Below are 26,387 nucleotides of genomic sequence, written 5' to 3' on the forward strand. Positions count from 1 at the left end.
ACTGGCAAGGTTTTGGTAGCAATCATGTCTCCTCTAGATACAAATTCCACTGCCTGTTAAAAACCTTTATTTTTATTCATTTCAAAGGGGCTGGCTCCCTTAGAAGATAACATCACTGTTGGTAACAGATGTTCACAACAATAATATGGATTTTAATAAAAAATAATCTGATCACTCATTCAACAAATGTTATTGAGTACCAACTAAATACCAGGCACTGTGCTACGCATCAATGTTGGGGATACAAGGACCAGAGGCTCAAAGTCTTTGCCAGGAATTCTTTGTGTATAGTTTTTAAATAACTAGTAGACTCAAAAACGAGGACAAATAAATGTACAAGACGGTGGTTTGCTGGAGGTCAGCAAAGATCAGATGGGGCGCTTTGCAGGCACTGGAATGAGCAGGATTGGAAGAAATGCCAAATAAAAAATTTATTCATATGATGCCCCGTCCCACAGAAGAGCTGAGGTGATTTACAAACATACATACAATTCAAAACGATGAAATAAATGAGTCAGGACAAAGAGAAATATGGGTAAGTTTACCATGCATACTGAAATTCATTCAGCTACTAGAGAGTGCCGAATACTACTGATTGCCAAATGGAAGAGAAACTTAGATGAAGCTTGTTCAACTGGTTGATTCCCTCCACAAACAGGAAGAACTCAGCACAAAGACAACTGAAAGGCATTTGTAAAATGATTGGCCAGTCTGCGGAAATCAACAGAAGGAACAGTCCCAAATTAGTTTAGGTGGATAATAATAAGTACCTAGGGTGTCTGTGATAAAAAGAGTAAGGATCAGACAAAAGGTCGAAATAATATGCTAATATCCCCAAATAGTGAGTTCTATACAATAGTCAATCAGAAATTAAGATGTGGTACATAGCTGTGGTCTTAAGGCTTTTGACAGATGTGTCTTTGGGGTTTGAGGTCCACCCAATGAGTGAGGTTACTCCTGCTACTGTGAGATCCAAAGGTAACAATCACTAAACAAAGAGAAGGTTTGATTCTGAGGACATCTGGTTTAGGCATCAGAACACAAGAGCTGAAAGCAGTTACAGAAGGCACTGCTAAAGGGTGAGTACCAGGCTTAAGACTGACCGTTGGCCAGACATTCCCGTGGCCTGGCAGGAACTAAATTTTGTCCCACATATATACCATTCCGGCCCATTCTTAGAGGCAGGCGGCATCATGACAGGTGTCTAGGCTACAAGCTCATCGGGTGGTGTGACCCTTAAGTGACAACAAGCCTCCTGGAGTGAGCGAGGCTCCTTGGAATCACTCCCAACTAGCAGAAGGGTGGACTAAGAATCCAGAAGTCTACCTGCAGCTGAGTGACTTAGGAAACCTTTCCATCTTTCACAAGGTCCCTTGCTCTGGGGAGACCCACCCAGGGCGCCAACCTGCTCCCATCCTCCACCAGTTCAAAGGAAAGAAAGAAATAGCTTCAACCTCCAACAGCATTAAAGTACCATCCAAGGCCTAGGATTTCACTGCACCCAGCTCAGTGTTTCCAAGACTACCAAATTCAACCTGATGCTCCCCCCAAATCCGTCCTCCAGGGGTGACCCCAAGACGGCCAGGTTGTCCTAATCCCAGCCTCCCTCTTGGGCCCGCTTCACAAAACAGCCTGCTTATCCTGGTTCCCATGCAGCTGCCGCCATTACTCTGCAGCAACTTCTCACACTTAATGAGGGATGCTCAGAGGACAATTCTAAGTAGTACTGATGCCAATATTTTTATTTAAGATCTATTCACTTAAAGGCAAAGTGACATCTTAAGGCCACTCAGCAGAGCAATTTGCCCAGAATAAGAAAAGAGCTTCAGTTTTGGAAAGACTTCCTGCTAGATTTCAGACATTTTTTTTTTTTTAGTTAAAATGCAAGGATTGTCTTCACAAACTCTTCCTATTATTATTTCATGTGTTTTCTGCTTTATTTGCTGTACATATCTTCAAAGTGTGCATATTATTCAAGTATGCCTAACAGATGGTCTCAAGTGCTACATATCATATAGCATTAAGTGAATAGCTTGGTAAAAAAATAAGTCAAGGATTAAAGTATTTTATAGCTTATAAATCACGAAAGATGTTCAGTAACAGTATATTAATAAAATATCTTTAAATGTAAACATAAAAACACTAAATACTGCTATTGGATCAGTCAACTGTTTATGACAAATGACTTATTTCTTAAAAGTGCTTGTCCTATATGGTTTCAGATTATAACCTAAATTAATCTGAGGTTGGCAACTAGTTTTCCTGTGAGCCTGGCCCACTGCCGCCTTCCCTACCCAATTCCCCAGGCTTTTCCTGCTATTTCCCTCTCATTAATGCCTCCTTCATAACTAGGAAAGGAAATGAAATTCATAAGCCAATGTTCTTACTCTTTGTCTAACTTTAGCAAAATTTTGCTGAAAGAGGCTGAAAGCACAAGTTCAAGTTGAGGATTCAGAATCAGCCGTGATTTTAATGACCCGTGCTCTCTAGATCCCTTTCTGCCAGAGGCTAATCTAATGTTTGGCACTGAAGTTTCCACTGAGGGTTTGAGAGTGATGATTGAAACAAACAAGAAAAAAAAACCCAACAACTTTTGCCAGTGTCCAGACGTCTCTGAATCCACGTTACACTGTTAATGTTCTAGCCATTTTTCCACCGAGGAATAAAAACCAATAAAATACTCTGCTATTGGATGTTCCTCTCTCATACCACCCTTATTTTAAATTACGTTATTTTTAACCTAATGCATAATGGTCTTTTCCTAATCATCCAGTGTTTCCAGTATCTGATGCAAGATCTAACAAGACTCTTACGTTTCATTCTAGATTTCCCTAGACACGAGAACTCGACTCAGTTTTGATTGTGAAAATAATGTAAGCTTTTTATGAACTATTTGACAAAATGATTGTAACTAGCAAACTTACAAAGTGCCTGTTAAACAGAACCTCTCACTTCAAGTCACAAGTTGGCTTCACTTGTTATATTAAGGTTCACTGCCCAATTTCACACATACATTCAAAACTTTTATTCTACCGCATTCCATACATGGCTCCATTTTCTGTTTCCTTTCTACACTACTATCTTTTACCTCAGTTTTCAAGGCCTCTGTGAGGCTGAGAAAGATGCCCTCCTTAATCAAGCTTGGCCGCCACGTCAGAACAAAGGAAGACATTATGGCAGTTTCCGCATTAAGGCCCATGTGCATTTTTGCCTTCCCCATCACAATAGCAAATCTTACTGCACAAACAAAACAAGATATCAAAGAATCAACGGTATTAACTATGTATCTACTCTGCATAACACGTTATGCATTATCTTACAAGCATTCTATCTATATTAAGTTTCATCAGACTTAAGTTTCTTTAAAACACAAAATATCCATTTTATCAAAAAACTAAAAAAACAGGTTCATAAATAAATTCAGGACTGGCAAGGAAAATTACATTAAGTTAAAAAAAAATTCTCTGAAGTACATTAAACTAAGAAAAAAGGGGGGTGGGGGTGGGTCTCTATCTCAATGGTAGTCAGATTTGAATGTGCATTTGAAACACGTGCAGGGCTGGTTAATAGAGCTTTCTGGGTCCAACCCCCAGAGTTTCTAATGCAGTAGGTCTGGAGTCGGGCCTGAGAGTTTGCATTCATTCTCCCAAGTTCCCAGGTGATACTGCCAATGCTGCTCTGGGGACAACACTTTGACAACCAGTGATCTAACCATCCAGCTTTCCTGATCTGGCTGGCATCCAAAAGTACAGTGGAATTTTAAATAGTGGATGTACAAAATCAAAGAAACTACGGAATCAATGACCATTATATTTCAATTGAAATATGTATTTTATACCCTAAAAAAAACACACACACACAACACCACATTGACTTTAGATGACTGGAAGTTGTCACATACCATACGTGATGTGACCTTAACACAGGACAGTGCTAAACTGATCTTTGGGACACTAATTAAGTGCTAAACTGATCTTTGGGACACTAATAGTTTTTATACAGTTTTTTTACCAAAAGGCAAGACCGTCATAAATAAGATACTGAAAAATCATAATTACCATAAAAAGGTATGTATCAGATACTAGATAACATTCTAAAAGGCTCTAAACACCAGAGCGGTGGCCCTTGTACTGTAACTCAGATTCACCGTGCTGTTCTCTCTCTGAAAAGCATCTGCACTGCCAGGCTCAGGGGCAGGCATACCTGAGAAAGGCTTTTTCTTTACTGCTGTAAGAACATTTCAAATGAGCTCTACCCCCGTAACAGATTTTTACATGCACAATACAGTGTCATTAACTGTAGGCACCATGTTGCACAGCAGACCTCCAGAACTTATTCATCTTACAAATTGAAACTCTAGAGTCACTGAAGAGTTACTCCCTATCCTCTCCCCACTCCCTCCCAGGAGTCCTGAGCTGTAATTCCGTCTTACACATCACACATGCCCTGCATGCCCCTTGGCCAAGTCAGGTTTTGATTAAACACAAGATCACCTGTGGGGGAAGTAAACAACTACACTCTGCACTGTTCTGATGACGATGATGACGACAATGACGGTACATCAGAAACAATGACTAAGGAAAAGACTGTGCACTAATGGCCTGCGGTTTTGTGGGTTTTTTGTTTGTTTGTTTTTTTAAAGAATCAGTTGCTAACACGTGGAAATCATATTTCACATAAAATCTATATTTTCAGTCTCTGAGATGATCAGGTTTAGCAACCCTGGCCTCGCTTTCATTTCCATCTGGCCTTTCTGAGAGAGGCACAGCATTAGAACAAACCTATGTGGAAAACAGCCACTTTAACAGAATAATAACTCCCTACCCTCAAATTACCTCAAATATCTTTGTCTCAGTAGACTAAGAAAAAATAAACGTGTGTGCTGCAGATAGACAGAAAGGGGAACAATCCAGAGAAATACCAGGGGAAGTAAAAAGATACAATAAATGGGCCTCTAAAATTGAGGGCAATTAAGGACCAGGAAGGTGTTCTGGCCTGCAGAGAACTCCCTTGTTCCAAGAGTGGATTACTTACCTTCAGGACCACTACGTGTGGATCATGTCTCATAATCTATAGAATAATACAACTGCTTAACACTCTGCCACACCCACACCATCATCCCAGGCCCTTAGGTTCCTGCTTCCCTCAGACAGCATCTGGGATGGACAGACATACACCTGGACTGCAGGCTGAGAGGGCTGGGAGTGGGCATGAAGTAGTGGTCTCTGCCATGAGCTGGACACTAAAAACTAGTGAGAAATGCCGTGGCTTTGCCAACTCTACTCTACTCTTGAGTTCCACAAATAGCTGTTTTGTTAGCTGTCTTCAATTTCCTCTGAAAGCTTGTACAGTCCTTACCGTAGAGGGCTGTTGTAAAGAATAAATGAAATAACGCATAAAGAGAAAGCACTCAGCATAGGTCTTAGCCTCTGTATAAATATGCAGATGTAATTTGCTACCAAACAGTAAGTTCTGTCCCTGTGAGGGGATATCTTATACACAAAGGGCTGCTAAACAGTGTCCACGCTAAACCTTACTTTTCAAAACTATTTTCATAGTGAAGTGAGTCTGTAGGTCTTACAGAATACCTGCTGCCATACATCAAATAATAAGAGGCATCCTACTGTACTTTTAAAAGACAAGGAGGGCTCACGTACAAATGAATACTCATGCTGTTTTATCTGCGATAAGAAATTATGACAACCAAATTAAGATTAAACATTTTAATCAACTATAATAAACCAATAATCATATATAAAAATTCTGATTCATGCATCAGATTACATAAATTATACAACTGTCATGTTACATAATGCTTACATACGTTGGAGTTTGTACCTGCAAAAATGTATACAAGTTACTAGAGCATTTTACTAAGTGTAATACTCTTCAGTTATAAATAATGCTTGTATCTTTCAAATACCTGCTAAATATATACATTTCTAGATCTGCAGCATTTTTTTTTTTGTACCTCAAAATCAAACCACCCCTAAGATCGAAGATTGACAGGTCCAAATGTACCATTTGTTACAGACTTCAATTCCACTGTAAGAGTGTATTTTTTGACATGGAAAATAAATGAAATAAAATGTCAACTCCAGTTTAATGCTTGAAGAGCTTCTACACTTCTTATTAAGTACACCAGAAAACCCTTCTTATGCAGATTAATTAGTTAAGATGCTACCTATTACATATTAAATACCTCCAATGATTGCATCTGGATTATTAAACTTATAAATCTGTGAAAACGGGGGCTTTCAGTGTGTGCTGACAGACCCTTCCATGTATAATCATGAACCAGCAGCACTGCGATCCTTTCCCTTTTACTTCAAAGAGATCGAGGGAATGAGCATGCTTCATATTTCATTTACACACACACGTGACACCAACCATATCTATAAGACATATGAGCACACAGACATCAGAAAGTTTCACCTTGTTTTACAAATCCAAGGTAGGCTGCTTTTTCTAAAAACCTAAGAGGAAAAGAAGTTCTAGCGTAACAATTTCTAGATATATTAAAGACAGCAATTCTTTTTTTTTTTTTTTTTTTTTGAGATTCTCCTTGCTAAAGAATAAGCACCCTTATGGGGGTGGTAGGCAGTGGGGTGTGAGGGCGGAGGAGTCAGTGAAGGATGTGAGGAAGGCAAGTCTGTCACTAGCGAGCTGAGTTTTACTTAGGTTTCCATTCATGAAACCCTTTTAAATACAGGCAACATTTTCACAGCTGGAAAATTACAACGAAATCTTCACTTACTGCTAAAAGCAATAGATGTAGTTATGTATAATCTATGGATACTACTACATTCATGGGAGGATGGCAAAACTAGGCTCAATGCAGAATACAGCAGCAAAAAGCAATACTTAAATATTTTTCATGAATGGGTGACACATTTTATATACAATTCTAAGATTTATTCCCTGGTATTTAATAAATGAACTTGAAGCCTAAGTGGTAGGACAGTTATGTTCAATACTTTGAAGCTGAATTTTAGAACTGGGAGGGGAGCTGGTTGTAAAACTATACTGTTTAAAAAATATTAGCAGAAATATTTTTAATTATGTAACAGAAGTATGTTAAGCTTAAGACAGGTTTGAGACTATTATAAACTCTGCAATTTAAAAAAATCCTCTTATTGGTGGAAATATTTTTGAACATGCCTTTTTTAAGCATAAAAGCAAAAGTAAACTCTGTCTATAAGTCTACTGTGCTGCGCGTTATTTAATGAGTACATATGTTTTATTTCCTTGTCTAAGTTACTAACAAAATATACCATTAGAATACTTAAAAGTTATAGTTTGCAAAAATAAACTAATGTGATCTTTTGGCCTTTTTTTCTACAACGCTAAAAATTAAAACTACTCTATTTGCACTTCTGCCCACAAACACAGGAAACACTGTTATGTTCACATAGGAACTCATTTTTACTTTTTGTTTTTAGTTCCTTATATTGACTGATTGATTATGAATATATATATATATAGTCAGTTTGATTCCAGGTCACGAGTGAAAGAAAGTTCATAAACGTCGGAACAGAACATTTCGGGCAGTGATAAATGCAGATTCAGTTTTCAATACAATTCTTGTCTCAGAATTAAAGATAAAAATATTAATGCAGTTATAACCAAATCATTAACGTATGGACAAGTCTAATCCTTAACAGTTTTTATACAGGCAAAGAATCCTCCTTAAAAATGAATTTCCTCATAAAAAGAATGGCAGTCCCTTAACCATACTTTTTCATGAGCTCTATTTACATAAAACATATCCCCAGTACAACACTGGCATCGTGGTTCATTCTATAAAGAGTAAATTTGGCCAAAGCATATTAAAATATCTGCAGATAATGTCATAATACTGCAAACACATGGATTTTAGTACTTTTAAAAGTGTAAGAAGAGCCTCAGTTATACCAACAACAGAAAAAACAAATACTAAGAATTGTGCAACATTTAATAAATGTTAACTAAAAATGGCACCATGTTAAAAAGAACTACCAAGACCTCAAAATAAAATTCTATACCACATTGTGAGGTTTATTACAGAAATTTAGAAGTGGAGGAAAAAGTCAGTGAAAGCTATTTCTCCTTGTCTCCTATTAAAAATTATTTGTATTTCAGAAAAATTTTCAGAATTTCAAAATTTATGCTCTCATAGAAAAACTGAAGAAACTCAGAAAAATACAAATAAGGGATTTTAGCTTGTGAATATAAGCTTGGCCAAGTATTATCTGATTCAAAATATTAAACTGAGCAAAACTATTATATGCCTTTGTATTTAACTCTCAGTGAAGTCTTAGTAGAGATAAATATTAGACAGAAATGCATTTGGTAAAAGATTGGGGAATATATGTCTCCATATACAGGTGAATTTTTCATCTTAAATTTCCTTTAGAAGACACAGATTCAGTATTTCATAGTATGTATTTCAGACTTTTAAAGTTAAAAAATCAGCAGATGATTAGTAATATTTCTATATCATGTTCACTTTAAAGACTAATTCTGTACAAATATATAAAGAAAATTCATGATAGTAGTCAACATTTTTGGGGAGCAGACTTAAAAACAAAGCTGACACAATTTTGTAATACTGATTTATTCTTACAGGGTGGCTGTAGAATAGTGTAAAATGTCGTGCTAGTGAAGATCTATTCTAAAAACTCACCCCTCCTTTAGTAACTCTTATTTTGGTTCAGAAACCAAATGCAACCATCTGTTCCATTATTTTTGTAACTTGAAACCGAGCCTAATTTTTCATTCCTAGAATTTGTTCATTGCTTTGGGTTATCAGGCATCAGAATGATCACCTACTTCCCCCCACCCGCTCCAAATTATCTTCAGATATAAATTCCAAATATTTTCTTTGCTAGTACTGAATATTTTAAAGACATTCAGAATCTCAACAAATCACACTTGCTTATCTTCTGCTTATAGCTCAAACAAAACTCAAATATTAAGATAAAAAATTAATTCAAGAAATTCATGCTGTTGCAAGGTTAATGAAGTTTCCTAAAATACATCGTTCTTTAAAAAGGGGCTTTAGATCATTACTTTTGGAAAAAGAGAAAAGATTTGATGCTGGAATAATATATAGTAGCAGCTTATTTTGAAACCAAGGTTCACGTAGTCAAGAGTGATTTGAAGCAGCTTCTGTGTAACAAACCATTATAGTAGCAATGACGATTTGTTTTGCATTGACAGAGCACACATATTTTCAAATTAAGAAATCCTAATTGGTATCCTAATTTTAGAGGCAACCAGTTGTCTTTAAATGTTCTAAAAACACATGTATATATGAGGTATATGCATGTATTTTATATACAAAGATACATGAACAGATTATTCATGTACATATATGTATATAAAATATGAACTTTTTTTTAGTAGTGTTTATAATGAGCAGTATTCCTGCAGCTAAATCTGTACAAATTGACTTCTGAGAAACCAACCACAGTATCAGTTCTGCTTGATGAGAAACCTGTTCCTGAGGAATAAGTCATGTCCTTCTGAAGATACTCCTAGGCTATGGCAGATTAGCGGGCCGGCACCAGCACCTAAGTGAATCCTAAGGAACTGCTTGTTCACGAGAATCTGGCCCATCTTCACTTTAAAGGTTTAAATTATTTAGCTCACTTCAAAGGTCACTCTTGATAGTCCCTGCTAATATTTACAGGTGAAATAGTTCTTCACAATGAAGGAGAGTATGGAATGAAACCTGATAGTGTGGTCTCTCTCAGTAACGAGCTTTTCTTCTATTTTTTCTCTCTCTTTCTTCCTTTCTTTTTTCCCCAATTATAAATGCAGTACCATTGGCTTATGAACTAGTGGAGAACTTGCCAGCTTTCCTGGATGGTTCGTACGGCACTCTGAGAATACTGGGCGTCTCCTCCATCACCCTTACAAGGAGGTTGTCGATGTAGTCCTCCAGCTCCCGGATGTGGGAGTCTTTCCTCCTAAGGAGCTCTTTGTGTTTTACCAGCTCCTGCAGTACCTCCTCGTAGGTGAGACTACGGTAGCCTGCAGTGGCATCAAAAGGGTTGCTGTCCTAGAGCAGGATAAAGACGGTCACTTTAACAGACAGCACATCAGGGGCAAATTATGAGTTATTCTGAAGTTCTACTGTTTCAAACCCTTGTCAAACTCTTCTCTATCCTTGGCTAGAACTAGTGTGACAGTTCACAGAACAGCTAGCCAGTTCTGAGGAAAGGACTAAAGCAGATACACCAAAGCCTTGATTACAACTCTAAATTCTTAAATATAAGAAACTGACCACGTAATTTAAGATTAAGTTAAGAGATAAAATGCTCAATAATAAACATAATTAAAATAGACAAAATCGAAACATCTGTAAGAATTAACTTTAGGAAATATAAGAAGCTACTGAAAACTATACATTTGGATATCACTTTAGTCCTCGTGGAATTGCTTCCGCTAAACTGTAGTTTAATGTTATGTCTTTGCCTTTTTATTGAAGATGGTTACAAGAAACAGCAATATCAACTCTGCTTCTCCAGTTTGCTATGAGATGTTGATGGCATTCAGAACTAAATCCATGAGCATCCTTTATAAGAAGGAAGCTCCATGGGAGTAACTACTGTTTTAACTTATAGGCAAATAGAACCTTTTCTCCTCTGAGTAGTCTATTTTCTCCTCCTAGTACTAATACCTATACAATTTATTTTATTTCCCTTTTTGCCTTGGTTGTCAGGAAACTCAAGAGTTCAACTACAGTCATGCTAACACTTAAGATTAGTATATCTGCATTCTCTCCCATTTCACTTACTTTATTTTGTTTAACCTCATTCTATTGGTGAAAATTCTCTTAACACAAAGGTACAAACATAAACCAAAAAAAAGGCATTGATTCAATTCATTTTTATTACAAAGCATCCTAATATTAAAAGAAAAATATTTCTCAGAAATTTAATCAAAAAGGCACTGTAACATCATCTATTTAAAGTGCATAATATCTAGATGTTTCATTATGTAAAATATAATGCCAAAATATAAAGTAGCAATCTCTATGCCTTCTTATACATAGTTCTATCACCACATTCAACAACTTAAAATGGTTTTCATCACTTTCTTTCCAAACATTTCCATTTGGCTTTAAAGAAAATAAACTAAAAGACTGAGGAAATTGGCCTTGCTCTTAAGGACTAATAGTATCTAATCTATTCAGTGGAGGATGGAGAACGAGGACTGGTGAACGTAGAAAGGTCTTTTTTTTTCCTTTTTTGTCATAAGAATTAAATTTGTCTGTATTCAATTTCAGGATCTATTTTAATTTGCTATGCATCCAGGAGTTTTCATCAGTAAAACCAAAGTGTAACTTTTTATCCCCTCCTCACCAGGCCCCATGACTTTGCTGCACCAGAGAAACAAGCTAGAGCACAGATACCAATTTGATGCTTGTGTTACCCAAGCACACTCCCTTCTCTAGGATAAAGGCAAAACAATATTCCTGGCTGAAAACTTCTCCAATCCATAGAATCTCTCAGGTTTTGCAGAGAAGATATAGCTTGCATTAGGCCTTCAAAGATTTTGCCAGGCAGAAATGCGTAATGGGCATCTCAAGCAGTGGCTCTGCTTGTTCAAAGGAGGAAGCAAGGTTCAAGGCACAGTGGCTAATAAAGGTGATCAGTGGAGCACGGCTGGGAAATAAGGTTCAGGACAGGGCACAGAGAGAGAGGCTGAAACAGTGGGTTCCAAACAGAACATCAAGGATGTCTGATGCTATCACACTTAGTGTTATGGGAAATAGAAAGCCCATTGAAGGTTTCTAAACAGAGGAAAGATGATGAAAGCTAAGTTTTAGGAAAGTGGCAGCAGTGGGTAAAATCATTTAGAGGGACCGCGATTAGTTACAAAGCTATTTAAATAGTAAAGACAAAAGTTAGGAGGAGCCTCTACTAGATTAACAGAATAGAGAGGATGCTAAGAGGAAGTTTAAAAATGACTCATTTTACCATTAGAAACTGGGTATAGATATAACTTTATGAATTAGATTACCTTTGTCCCCCAAAACATTTCAGAATATTGTTTTACGACAACTAAAGGACAATTCTGGAGATACGTGTTGGTTTACTTTTTATTCTCTTCTCTTTCAGATCAATTAACTTTTTGTTAGAATAAGTATACACACATATTTACTAGTTTAATTGGTCATAAGTCGTCTAGAGATACAAAACTTAGATTTTCCTAAACACATTCCTATTCACATTTATTATACGCAGCAGGTTTCTGTAGAAAAGATAAGACATACCATAGAGCTAAATATATTTTAAACATTAATTAAAAATAAGCTAAAGTTTCTTACTTTAACCTAAGTAATTCTGCACAAATTTGAGACTGAAACGCACCTAAGTCTCACTTTCCTTCTCTGATAAATGAGATGTTCTCTAAGGTCCCTTTCAACTCTAACATTTCCTGGTCTGCAAAGAGGTTTTTCAGAACTGCATTCTAAAAAAGTGATTATGTCCAACTAATGTGATTTAATTTTTCTAAAACAATATTTACTGAAAAATAGCAGTTCTTGTGAGAACTGCAGGGATTAATGAAATTAAACTAAATGGGATTCATTACCAATTGATTGTTTTACCTTTTTTCTTAATTTAACATAATAATAGCATCAGACTGGGCCTCTCTTAATCAAATTATCCATATATGAACTGATTTCTCCAAACTAATTAAGTGATAATATGCAGTTAGAAAATCATTTATATTGCTACATTTAACACTATACCAGTGCTACCAGAGAATGTAGTTAAAATAATTTTTTAACATTTCTCTACAGACAATGAGGATGAAAGACATGTCAAAAAATTCTTATTTTGACATAAGGAGTTTAAATTAATGCCATGACACAAATCAATCTAAAATTTAATCTCTCAAAATAATCAATTATTATCCCACAATACTGTTCAGCACTTAAGATATAAGCCATAATCTAGAATACACAAATCCATCATTTGGCTTATTTTTCCCCCTCACAACCATCTAATACTTATGGATAAACAGATTTCTTGGAAATACAGTTCTGACCTTTTCAATAAATTTTCCATTTGTCCTTTTATGTGAAAAATTTACCCCAAATTTCTGCATCAAGTTTTTATGCAAAAAAACATCTTAGAAACACATGTACTATAAACTATATTCTGGAAAAGAATATAAAATAATTAAAAACAGTTTTATGCTTAGTTCCACATTTTATCCCATATTTGAAAATCATGTAAACCTTCTAATTTTAGGCATAAGATTCTTAAATTGACTAATATACTCAATAAATACATCTATCCTTCTGTTTGTTGATATAATTCCAAATAAAATAAAGATTAATATTAACTAAATACAGTAGGAAATTAAAATATTTTCTGGTTACAAAAATTATTTTGCTTAAAGAGGAAAACTCTCAGGCAAATGTAAAAATGAATTATTTTTTCAAAAGATACTTTTAATACTATTCTTAGAAAAACTAAAATTGAGAAATCTCCAAACTGGTAAAGACTCAGATAACCTAACATGGGACTCCTACATACTCAACAGTTTCTCCTCTAGCACTCCATAGAGATGGCACATATGTTTCTAAGATGTCTTCTTATATTGAAATTTAATGTAAAGTTTTCTTCTCTCTTCCCGTTTCATAACCAACCCATTTTCATTCCTACCCAAACTCTGTTAAAAATTTCCATATGCAGATATAAGAAAATAAGAGTTGGGTGAGTGAACAGAATTATTACATTAAGTTGTCTAACTGGAATTTTAAATAACAGTTGTGCAAAATACTTCGAGAATTACTAGTGATCTATTTTTACTTTACTCACAGTCTAGCCTTTTAAACTAGGAAATGTATATTTTTTACAATATTTAAATTTCAACAAAAGCAAATTATCAAGACTCAAAATAACTGAAGATTTAAAGAAAGGTTGTCCTGGTAACCAAATATTGGTGGGGTACTAACTGACATCCAAGGCAACTAGAGGAGAGAGAGAGAGATAAGACGAAGGCTTGGCATTCTCTGATCATCTCATTATTGTTCTAATGAGGAACTTTGCTCTGGGAATATCATCTCAGCTACTTTCACATCTTTTGTGCTACTCCCTTCATCTCCCTTTCAGTTCTTAATTAGGCCTTAAAGAGCTCACACTGCCCTTTCAACTGGCTACTGCTCCTGTTTAAACACTGCTTTCACAGACAGGTGTTGGCACTAGCATATAAGACATACAAACTTAATTACAAAATACTATGTCCAGAAGGGGAAAAAAATATAACTTGGTGGACAGCTATTATTAAAGAACTTAAGGTAAATTACTTCAAACATCTTATAATCTTCAACATAAAACTTGTTCAAATACTTTTTTCAATAACGATCAGAATAAGGATGAGCAGCTTTCTCCTCTTAATTGTATCTTGCAGTAAATTAACAACACCTAGTAATCCTTTAACTGTCATTTAGAATAGTTAGTATTCCAGAGAAAAATAATCACACATCAAGGATTCTTTTATCACCTTTAAATCCCTGAACTAAAACAATTTTCACATTTTATTTCTTTAAAGAATTCTAAGGATGCTTTTACAGCAATAAATTACAAGATTTGGAAAAGTACATTTACAAGCACATAGAAATTGTAATTAAGGTTACTTAATAAACAATAGCTGCACATTAAATCGATTTTTTGATGTCGCATTTTGTTTGAGATTAAGTAACCGCCTGATAGAATTCATTTTACTATCTGATCAAAGGCTGACTTCATATATTCTGACATTTCTCGCCAGTCTGCCATAATATAAAGACTTGAGTATTTATGAAACATCAAAACGTACACATCATGTACATTAAAACAGCAAAAACACAGTACAAAGTCCTCTGCCTCTATAGTGTTTTCTACCATTTTAAAGACAAATGACTGCATTTAGAATGGTTTACACAACACCATGGTTTCTTCTCAGCCTATCACACCACAGAAGACTGTGATATGCTATTGCTTCGAAAAATTCTTATTACACATCTGGATCACACACATTAAGGACAGATGGTTCAAAGAGCAACCACCAGCCTCTTGGAATAAAGGCTTTATTTCTGTTATTCAGTGAGAATTTAGTTTCCTACCAAGACATGTGCCCATATTTTTGTAAAGCAACTTATTCTCTCTAGGCTTAGTATAGTATTTAGAATAGACTGAAGATGTACTGGACCTCGGAACAGAGGTCGAAAACTGGACTTCAAATAACAATGAAATGAAGTTAAGATATCTGAATAATCCTTGCAAAATATGTGAGCTAATCTGGCTGGTCGCTACAAAGCCTGTTAATATATTTGGTTTTGTTCTGACTTGGAAGGTAAGTGTCGTAAAGGATCTTTCACACACACTCCTGGTTAAATGGGTCTCTGGCCAGGAAGCTCTTCCTACTGTTAAATGTTCACAAGCAGGTTTATTCTCCCCTCAACCTGATTTACAACAACAGTAACAAAATGGCAGCTTTCTCCACATGCTCTTATTTCACAACTATAATGCTGACATACAGCTTTCATATCGATTTTTAAACAGTCTGCAAACAAAACCTGTATATTCTAAATTGGCTTCAATTATAACTATGTTTGCGTACACTTCCATAGATCATACAGAAGTCACACCCTATGGTATACTAAAGTTTGAATTTTGCTGTTTTTCTTTCTCCCTAAATCATCATACTAAGCTATAATCTGTGGATAACTGAGGGATTCAAGGAGACGGAGGCCTTTTTAGAAATGTGCCCCAGACAGAAAGACAGCTTGTGGCTTGGTTTTTGGTAATTCTCTAACCCCCTCTGCAACTTACCGGGATTTTCCTGAGGTCTTCATTACTTGTCGGATTCATATGAAAACTGAGCAATAAAAGACAAACATAAATGTTAAAAGCGTATCATAGTACACGTGGGAGGAAACATAAAAACAGGACATTTTAACCAACATTGCAATAACAATTTCTAAACTCCTATATTACCTGAGTGAGTGAAATTTAATCCAGGATGTAACAGAAAAACAATATTTACTAAACATTCTAAAGCAGCTACAATTTTAAACTTTGAAGGAAAACCCTTCAGTATTATTAGAACTGAAGAACTGTACCTCTAACGTGTACTTTCTAAACATCTTTAAATATAAGCGATTTTACCTAGTGAGATGTTTTATAAAATTAAATTCTATAATGTTATTATTCATTTTATATACACACACTCACTTACCTTAGGCCTTCTAATATAAAACTGTAGAGACTTAAATAAATTTAGGTTGGGAAGACTGTAGACTAAAAGAGTTGAAGCAATCTTTTAAAACAATTATTTCTATAGGTATTAGAAAAATTAACCTTTAAATGTTATCCTATCAAGAAGAATGAATTCGGAGCTGTGTGAACCATTTCTGTCATTAATGAATTTCTAAGTAGCTGGTCTTCAAAATTTAAATACCCAAATGGACCAAAACAAAATGGATTTCTTGCATGCACAGAGGACGAAAACATCACAGCTGAATGCTATAATCGTTTTCTTCTTTGAAACATGTCCATTAGGAAGGGGACTGGAACCAAAAAGAAGCTAAACTTCAAAGCCATCTGGTGAGTAAATATTTCATCGTTGCTATTCAAGTTTAATTTTTACCCGGCACTTAAGAGTATTAACCATTAGAACCTCTACAAAGCATTACTGTCCTAGGAACCTTTTTATTCCAAAAAAAAAAAAAAAGACTTAACTGTAAAATATATTTTTTCATTATCTGTGCTTTATCAGCCAAATAACTGGAATCCTTTGAAGAAATTCACTTTTAAAACTTTTGACTGTATGCACAAAAAGTCTGGACACTGAAAAGTATCTATTATTACAAGTACATATCCCCAGCTGTAAATCTACAGGGCATGCAGGCATGTACAACCACCTCAAGAGAATTTCTCACATATCCAACGTTTCATTTGTTATGACTAAGATTTGTAGTACTAGCTTCCAGAACCGGTTGCTGACCTTTTCTACCTAGAACTCCTGTGGATAAACCTGGTATTTCAGTAGAGCTGGGTGACATGGTAGGGAAGATTGAAACATGTTTTAAATACCTACGATGCACCATTTACAGGCCGACTCGGCTGACACATTTTCTCATTCCCTGTACCTCACCGTCTTTATTGTGTTCTGTATGGTCCCAGACTAGAGTCACTGTACCGGCAAAGTCTCAAAAGCCTGACAGAAAAGTGGCTTAAAAGAAAACAAATACAAACCCAAAATACATTATCACGTGGTACCCCTAGGCCTAGAGTGCCGAGGGAGCAGCTGATAACATGCACAGTTCTCAGCCTCCCTGATTTTCAGTCCAAGGAGGTCAACACCAGGGACCAGTGGGACTAATCTCTCCTTGTCCCGTGATCTCACAGCATGTTGCTCTCTAATAGGTCAAGAAACGCATTCTGCTGCATCTCTCTCCATCCGACTGTGACATTCTCGAAGACAAACTGATTTACATTCAGTGTAACGGCACACCGTACTGGTTACAGGCAGAGAAGTGCTTGAGGGCCCTGGAACCACATGGTGTGAACTCAAATCCTGGTTCTGCCCTCTACTTACTTGCCTTTGAGTGTGTCTGGGTTCCTTCCTCTGTAAAATGGGGATGGTAACAGGATCTACCATGTAAGACTACTGGGAAGATTAAATGAGTTGACCACATGTAAAACACTTAGCACAGTGGTTAACAGACAACATGTTCAGTAAATTATTTTAATAAAACATTTGCATAGCCCTTAGAAAGTGCCAGATACTGTGCTAAGCACTTTACCAAAATTAACTCATTTAATCTTCATAACCCTTAAGGTAGGTATGCTCTTCATTTTCAAAAGAAGGAAATGAATCACAGAGAGGTTAGGTAGCTTGTGTGAGGTTGTCCAGTGGATGAGTGTTGGAGGTGACACAGTCCTAGCCCTGTTTTCTGCTCATAGATCTACCTAGTGAGCACAGGCCGCACGGCTGAAGCCCTGAACACACAGGACGCGTGGATCAATCAGATGTTTTGAGTAAGCACACAGGAGAGATGCCCTTGTAGGGGGAGAGCACCCCTGAGAGTTAAATTCTTAGACTACCCAGAGGAAGGAAACGTTCTATCGCAGCAAGGAAGGTCTACTAAGTCAAGGAAAAAGTAGAACTTAAAATTACATGACGGTTAGGTTCGGCAGGCCAGAGAAAGAGAACTCTGAAGACACATGCTGTCTGGGGATGCCGGACAGCGGTGCCACTGCAGGACACGGAGCAGACTGGTACACAGGAAGCGGGATGGGAAGGAGCCCCTGAAGGGTTGTCATGCAGAAGATGAGCTCTTAGAGCTGATCCATAGAGCAACAGGCCATTTTTGACAAATTTAATCTTTCATAAATGTTATTTAGATGTTTCATATCTATCCTATCACATCCTTGAAGAATAAACAGTATTATGACTGTATAAATTTCATTATATGTCTCAGGAAGAAATTATTGAACTGAGAAATAGAAATGCTGGTATTATATTAATTGTAATAAGAGTTTTGAAGGAACAGACATTTAGGACAAAAATTTTATCAAAATCACGAACCTAACCATATGTACTATCCAACGTCTTCAGCCTATGGGGAAGTGAAACTCAGTGACAACCTGAAAAGTGTCTGAGAATTCTCAAGAATGGTCACAACTGTAAGGGAAAGAGGTATGGAGCACAGCGAGCCCCAGCTCTTTGCCATTGTACCTGAGTGTAACCTAAGCTCGCCCACACTCTCCAGCAGCCCAGTGCAGCGATCTGAGGCCAGGGCTCTGGTACTGGCCATTGTCTGGAATCTAAAGGCAGGACCCCGCTCCTGTGTTCGGCTTTATATTCACAAACTGATGCATCAAATACGTGACCAACTCAGTCATTCACAGCTGCTTTTTTTGATCTGTCCTTAAGTGGGAAAAAAAAAGTTAACTGAACTGGATGAATTAGCTTGGGGGGAAATGTCTCTATCCAAGTGCGGCACCAATTTGTGCTACCCTTCTTGGACTGCTTCCTCATGCCAGACAAGATACTGAATAATGTAGTCTGCTCAACTGAGTTGTTGACAGGTTAAGGAAAATGGTGTTTTTAATCATGTATAAAAATAAACTTAGACATGCTCACACTGAAAAAGTCTACACAAATTTAAACTTCAGAATTCAAAACAATTAATTTTTGAAATCGGAACTGAAAGAGTTTGGTGGCAGCAGAGGATTTTGAAGTAACTTTGAGACTGATAAAAATATTTTTAAATTCATATTTTAAAAAATAATTTAAACTAATAAAATGCTTTACCTTAACATTCTGAAGTCTTTAGGTTTAATAAAAGCTTATTTTTTACCTTGTGATATTTCCAATTTTTAAACAATTTTTCCTGGTAAACTCGAAATTTTAAAATTAACAGTACTCAAATGTATTTCAAGGCATCATTAGTATCTCTTCAATAACATCACATTAATTTACTTTGAAGTTAGGATAAATACTGAGTAAGTAAATTGGTGAAACTTGAAACTGTCCTTCAATTTCTGCTATGGACTAGTCTTCCACAGATAAGCCAGAAAAGCAAAGCAACATTTATAAAGTGATAAAACTGACCACTACAGAAATCACTAAAGCATTTGTCAGTGATCAGAGTTTTCTTCTATGTCCTTCCTTTTCTCTTTTTAAAACTTTTTGCTCTCTTTTGGAGCAAGAATACCTAAGAAAGGGAAGAGACTATTAACAGTGAAAAAGTCTGTCATGACAAAAAAAAAAGCCCACAGAAGAACAAAGATCTATTAAAACTGATTAACTAGCTGCCTTGTCAGTATAAGACAAGGCAAACTGTGTAAATTCCTGGCTCCAGGGTTTTAAATCTTTCAAGGAGAAGTCACGTAACAACACCTGAAGTTCTTTCCAAGGCATTTTAAAAACAACTATTATTACATCTTCCATGTACCTCTTTCCAAGCCCTGTTACTGCTGGAATTATAAAGCTAAGTCCACTTTGGCCTACAACTTGACTCATTTTGTATTTAATAAGTCAATTCAAGTTATTTGCAAAACTCAGGACCTCGTCCTGCTTGTCTGGGAGGTGGGGCAAAGAGAGGAAAGCAGAGTGGAGGAGTAACTTTCTTAAACACCATTCAATTTCTTATGGTGTATAGGAAATAAGTATAACTTTATCACAGAAGAACTTCGGACATGAATTCTTTTCAAAGGAGAGTAGTATCCTACTGATCTTCTTGTTTAGCTGGCAGAGTGGGCTCTGGAGACCTGGAGCTTCACTTTGGTGACAAATGTAGTTGAGGGGGAGGGGCGTAAACTGAGAACTATAACATAATACAAAACCTTTAATGAGTCTGAAAAGAAGAAAAGAAAAATACACCATTTACAGCGAAGCAAGGGCAGAGAGTAATGACACCAGCCTAGCAACGACTGGTATTACTGGACTTTAAACATGAGCTCAGAGACAGCTGGTTTCAAGCAGGCCAACACAATTTCCTGAGGATTCTTCCAGTCAGAATGACTAAGAAAAGTGCAAGACTTAGACAATCTTAAAGAGACAGAACGAAGGCTGAAAAGCAACAGGTATTGAATTTTTTCCTGTTTGCCTCTCCTGCTCCATTCTGCCCCTCCCTGCACCCCAGAAGGCTGATCTCTGGAAAGGGCATCGCCTGGGTCCCCTTGCCCATTGGCTTCCAGTTGTGCTCTGCCACTGGGAGGCACCTGCAAGAGACTGGAGGACAGAAATAAGGGGAGACAGGGTATTTATTCCAGCCCCATCCTACCAACCTCTTCAGTCGCCCTGCTGCACTGCAGCTTTACCAGTAGCTTCTGTACAGACAGCCACAGCTGTTCCTTCACACCTAAGCATGGCAGTCCCTTCCAGATACTGCTGGTCCCTAGTGCTCTACTATCCCTTCCTTGGTGTCCTAACCCTAGCCACCCCTCTATAAATGATATCTTCACTAAACTTACTTCAATTACTCGTTTTGAGTGTGTCATTTGTTTCCTGCTAGGACTTTAACTGATACAAGAATATATAATAAATGCCAAAAACTGTTCACTTAATAATTTAAAATAGGAGAGAAAGAAAGGAAGCCAAAGAAAAACTGCACTTTTGAAATGGTATAACTGAAGTGACTGGGATTTGAATAGTACCACTGCACAGTTATACATTGCCTTACAATTTATAACACATTTCCACAAACGGAGTTCCTCTCAACTGAGGAACAGTAATCAATAAGGTGGGATGCGATCACTCACAGAAGGATCTCATCCAACTGAAATTCCAACTGATCCATCTCACCTTCCGATTCTCCCACTCCGTCACCCCATCAGACCTGCTCTGTGGACCCCCACTGTCATCCCAATTGTTTCCTAACCTGTTTGTATTTCCTCACCCGTCTCACCAGAGCATACTTATAGTCCATTACCCCTCAGATGTTCCACCACTTTTATTTTGCCAATCTCTAATCCCTCCCAGGTCCCTCACAAGTAACTCCTGCTGTCTTCGTTACTTCACTGCCTCACCTTTTATAACCTGAAACACATCCCCCCGCCACCGATACTCACGGCCAACAAGCGATTTTTACTTAAGGTAACAGCCTCATTCTCTTTAACCTCTCAGCTCCCTTTGATGACTGTTCTTTCTGAGACTCTCCCACTCTGTGATAAGTGGTGGCCTAAATTTTCTCCTATGTTTCTGATTACCTATCTTCTTCCCCGTTTCACCCTAGGTGGGAAACACTAGCTATTTCTTTTTTTTTTTATCTTTTTTTTTTTTTTTTTTGCGGTACGCGGGCCTCTGACTGTTGTGGCCTCTCCCGTTGCGGAGCACAGGCTCCGGACGCACAGGTTCAGCGGCCATGGCTCACGGGCCCAGCCGCTCCGCAGCATGTGGGATCTTCCCGGACCGGGGCACGAACCCGTGTCCCCTGCATCGGCAGGCGGACTCTCAACCACTGCTCCACCAGGGAAGCCCCAACACTAGCTATTTCTTAACGTTCTGTTTTCAAACCTCTTTTTCCACTCTACCTTGGAAATCACTACTTCAACTGCCACCATTAAATGGACAGATGACTGCTAAATCTTTGATCTTCAACCACAATCACTTTGTCCTTTGCAATACCGCCTTTACAAATGTCTGTTTAAAGTCTCACACTGGATATCTTACCTGCACTTAACTTGTCTCAAAGTTCTCCCAAACCAATCATCATCTTGACTTTTCTATCAGTTCTGTCTGTTTCTTCCTTCTGGTACAGCCAGTCTCCTGATCACCAAAGGTGAAGCCTCAGAGGCACCCCTGACTCCAGCCTCCAGCTTGTGCCTCATCAATAAGCTGCCAAGTTCTCCCCATTCAGCTTCTGGACATGGATCTCTCATTGTTTCCTCACTACTCACTTTCACAGCTACCTTTCTGCTCACAAGACCACATGACCACCTAGACTATAACAGCCCGGACTGCTGTAATAGCCTCCTCTCAGTCTCTGTCACTACTCCTTTGTCCCATCCAGCCTATGCAACATGGCTGGGTAGGACATTCTAAAACTAAAGTCTAACCTCATTATTCTTCTGTCAAAAAACTTCTGGAGCTTCCCTGGTGGCGCAGTGGTTGAGAGTCCGCCTGCCGATGCAGGGGACACGGGTTCGTGCCCCAGTCCGGGAAGATCCCACATGCTGCGGAGCGGCTGGGCCCGTGAGCCGTGGCCGCTGAACCTGTGCGTCCGGAGCCTGTGCTCCGCAACAGGAGAGGCCACAACAGCGAGAGGCCCGCGTACTGCAAAAAAAAAAAAACTTCTGGCCTCCACCTTCCTCTGGAACAATAACAAAATTTCTTGGCCTGGCTTTCAAAGCCTATTGGGCTTGACTATACTTATCTTTCCAAACCTACTGCCCACCACCCAGTACCCAGGTACAACCTATTAAATTGCTCTAAATTTCATATTTTATTTTTAATCAAGAAATAGACATTTTACCACCGATTTCAAAGAATTAGGATTAAAAGAGAGTTAAAATGGAATGTTTTGCATGACGAAGTGCTATTCCAATTTCAGATATATGAACCTAAATACAGACCTTACATAAAAATCAACTCAAAATTGATCACAGACCCAAATGTAAAGCACAAAACTATAAAACTCCTAGAAGATAACACAGAGAAAATGTAGATGATCTTGGGTATGGTAATAATTTTTTAGATACAACACCGAAGGCAGGATCCACGAAACAAAAAATTTATAAGCTGGACTTCATTAAAATTAAAAATTTCTGCTGTGCGAAAAACACTGTTAAATAGAATAAAAAGACTGGGAGAAGATATATGAAAAAGACATATCTGATAAAGGACTGGTACCCAAAATATACAAAGAACTCTTAAAAGTAAACAATAAGGAAAAAAAATCCAATTTAAAAATGGGCCGAAGATCCCAACAGATACAAAGATATACAGATGGCAATAGGCATAAAAAGGTGTTCCACATCATATGATATCCAGGAAAAGCAAATTAAAACGAGATACCACCACACACCTACTGCCATGGCCAAAATGCGCAACACTGACACCACCTAATGCTGACAAAGATATGGAGCAACAGGAACTTGTACCATAAGATCCAGCCATTGCACTCCATGGTATTTACCCAAAGGAGTTGAAATGTATGTCCACACAAAAACCTACACACAGATGTTTATAGAAGCTTTATTCATAACTGCCCAAACTTGCAAGCACCCAAGATGTCCTTCAGCAGGTAAATGGATAAACTAGTACATCCAGTGCTTAAAAAAAGAATGAACTCTCAAACCATGAAAAGACATGGAGGAACCTTAAATGCATATTACTTAGTGAAAGAAGCCAATCTGAAAAGGCTACAGACTGTATGATTCCAACTATATGACATTCTGGAAAAGGCAAAAACTATGGAGACAGTAAAAACATCAGCAGTTTCCAAGGGTTTGGGGGGAGGGACCAGTCAATAGGCAGAGCACAAAAGATTTTTAGGGCAGTAGAAATACTCTGTATGATACTATAAAGATGAACGCACGCCATTATATTAATACATTTGTCAAAAGCCTCAGAATATACCACACCAAGAGTGAACCCTAATGTAAACTATGGACTACGTATAATTATGACGTGTCAACGTAGGTCCATCAATTTTAGCAAATGTACCACTCTCGTGGGGAAGGTTGCTAATGGGAGAGGCTATGTGTGTGCAGGTAAGATGTATATGGGAAATCTCATACCTTCCGCTCAATTCTGCTGTGATTTCAAACTGCTCTAAAAATGAATTTTTTTTTAAGTTTGCATTTTGGGTATCTATCCTAATCCCTGGCCTCCCCACCTCTTTCTACTACAAACTGCTTACAGGAAGGAATGATATCTCAATCTTTTCAGCCCTAGCATCTGACATAGTACCTAGGGTATGGCAGATGCTTAACAAATGTATGCTGAATAAATTAACAGCCAGTGCTTAATAAAAATTGGGCTAATAGCTGACTGAGTAAATCAATAGTAGGTCAATACAGGTTTCGACAACAAGGTATCAAGTCCCCAAAGAGCAGAGGATATCGTTTTTCTGAATAACAAAGATCACTTTTATCTAGACCTGACAGCATATGAATGGAATATTTTTCCATTCTTTTTAAGACAGAAAGAATTACTCTGATACTTAAAACTGCCAATATGAATTGAAATAAGTTTCAAATTGGTGACTTCTAATATAATCCATTCAACTAGCCAGTTTATCCAGTTTACCAACCAAGTCTACCAGTTTAGGTATTTGACCACAATACAGATTCAACTGACAATTTTCTGGTAAATCCTGAAAACATTTATTCCATAGAGGTTCAATGTTAAAGGAGTTTAAAGAAATGTTCTTAATGATTCCTTTTATAAAAGCCCTAAAAAATGAAGTGTCCAAAGAGACTTTCCACTAGTAAACTCAACCTTTAGCACATTTCAATTATGTCTATTACACATGCAAATAGGGCTTAAGAGCCACAGTGCAACTCAATACTGCTTTTTTCCTGTTTTTTTTTGTGTGTGTGTGGGGGGGTGGGGAGTGAGTACCAAATCAAATTAATGCTATTAGAGATTAAAATACTCCATTATCTCTCTTGGGACTGGGCATGCACACTAATACCGCCATGGCAAAACAGAACCTAATTTATAAACGTCTATGGGGATTAACAATAATTTACTTATTATTATTCTCACAGGATATCTTTTATGAGATCTCGTAGGCAAGACAATTAGGAAATTGTGGTCAGTGATACCAAAGATCATGGACAGCAAATTCAGACCTAACTGGTTTTCCATCATGAAATGGTAATGACGATACTGTTGAAGAAGTCCTAAAACTTGAAGGCTGAAAGATACCCATGAAATTAAGGCATGTTTCATCAAGAATATCACGTTCAATCAAGTTTAACTTACTATTTTCTCCTGGTGAAGAAAAGAAATGATTATTTAAAATACAGTCAATCAAACAATTCACAAATTTCCAAACATAATCTGTATGAATTCCAAAAATTCTCCATTTCTTTACAACTAAGCTTCTCAAACTTTGTTCTCTTTAGTACCCCTGATCCATGAGAATAAATCTGACAACAAGCATAAAATTGCCTCGACATCTCAAATTTAACTTAAAAATTCAGGTAGATTTTTAAGTTTTACTCCCTATCATAATTGTGCTTCTCTTAATAGAAAAAGAATTTTTTCTCCTTAAATCTTTAGGAACCTTGTCACTCTGGGAAATTGTGTTGTGATTATCCTGTTGCTCTGAGTAGATCCTGGTCCACTGTCTGCCATATATCCACTAGAGTCTACCTGAGGGTACAGGGGAGTGGAAAGCAAGTTCTGTTTACTTTGGAAGCCAAACAGTGAAACTGGACAGAAGCGATGAGAACAAGGCACGAGGGCCCTTGACAGGGCCTGACAGAGCACAGGTTCTGTCTGCGATCAAGGCCAACCCAGCATCCCTGATCAGCCTTTTCCTATGAGGAGAGGTTGAGGACAACCTGGGCAGAGGTAACTCTTCCAGGAAGGTGGAGAGCGAAGCAAGTTGGCTCACAAGACCCTTGGCCAAAAGTACCACAAGCTGGCTCTGTACCCAGGACGAAGCCAAGTTCTGGAAAAGAAGCCTTGGTGCCCTCTGGTCACCAGGAAGGCCTCCAATGTTCAAGAACACCCTGCAATGAGGCCCCTGGCCAGAAAGCAACTGCTTCCTTAACCTGTCATCTCTGCAGACCCTTCAAGGAGAGGCACTCAAGGCAGCCAGACTTCCTGGGGACCCTCCATTTGGTGACACAAACCCCAAACTCCTGTGTATCCTCCTTGGAAGCAGAGCTGCTGGGGTGACTGGGGGATTTCTGGCCATGCTACACCCTAGG

At 37.6% G+C, this 26,387-nt stretch overlaps 1 protein-coding gene across 3 annotated transcripts in view; it reads right to left on the reverse strand.

Moving 5' to 3' along the window:
- Positions 1-5,708: 5,708 nt before the first annotated feature.
- RAB11FIP2 (RAB11 family interacting protein 2) overlaps positions 5,709-26,387 on the reverse strand; it is a 41,253-nt gene continuing 20,574 nt past the window's right edge. Inside the window, exons 4-5 of one of the 3 annotated variants that reach the window (XM_027112711.1) lie at positions 15,819-15,864; positions 5,709-10,045 (exon numbers count right to left, since the gene is read on the reverse strand). In XM_027112711.1, the coding sequence (XP_026968512.1) occupies positions 9,815-10,045; positions 15,819-15,864 (277 nt within the window). In that variant the 3' untranslated portion in view covers positions 5,709-9,814. Of the gene's footprint in view, positions 10,046-12,077; positions 13,976-15,818; positions 15,865-26,387 lie in introns of those variants that run through there. The other 2 variants (XR_003433938.1, XM_027112712.1) reach the window with 2 other exon arrangements.

This window comes from Aethalodelphis obliquidens, unplaced genomic scaffold (assembly GCF_003676395.1).
Source record: "Aethalodelphis obliquidens isolate GAN/ISIS:26980383/991018 unplaced genomic scaffold, ASM367639v1 scaffold11, whole genome shotgun sequence".
NCBI lineage: Eukaryota > Metazoa > Chordata > Mammalia > Artiodactyla > Delphinidae > Aethalodelphis > Aethalodelphis obliquidens.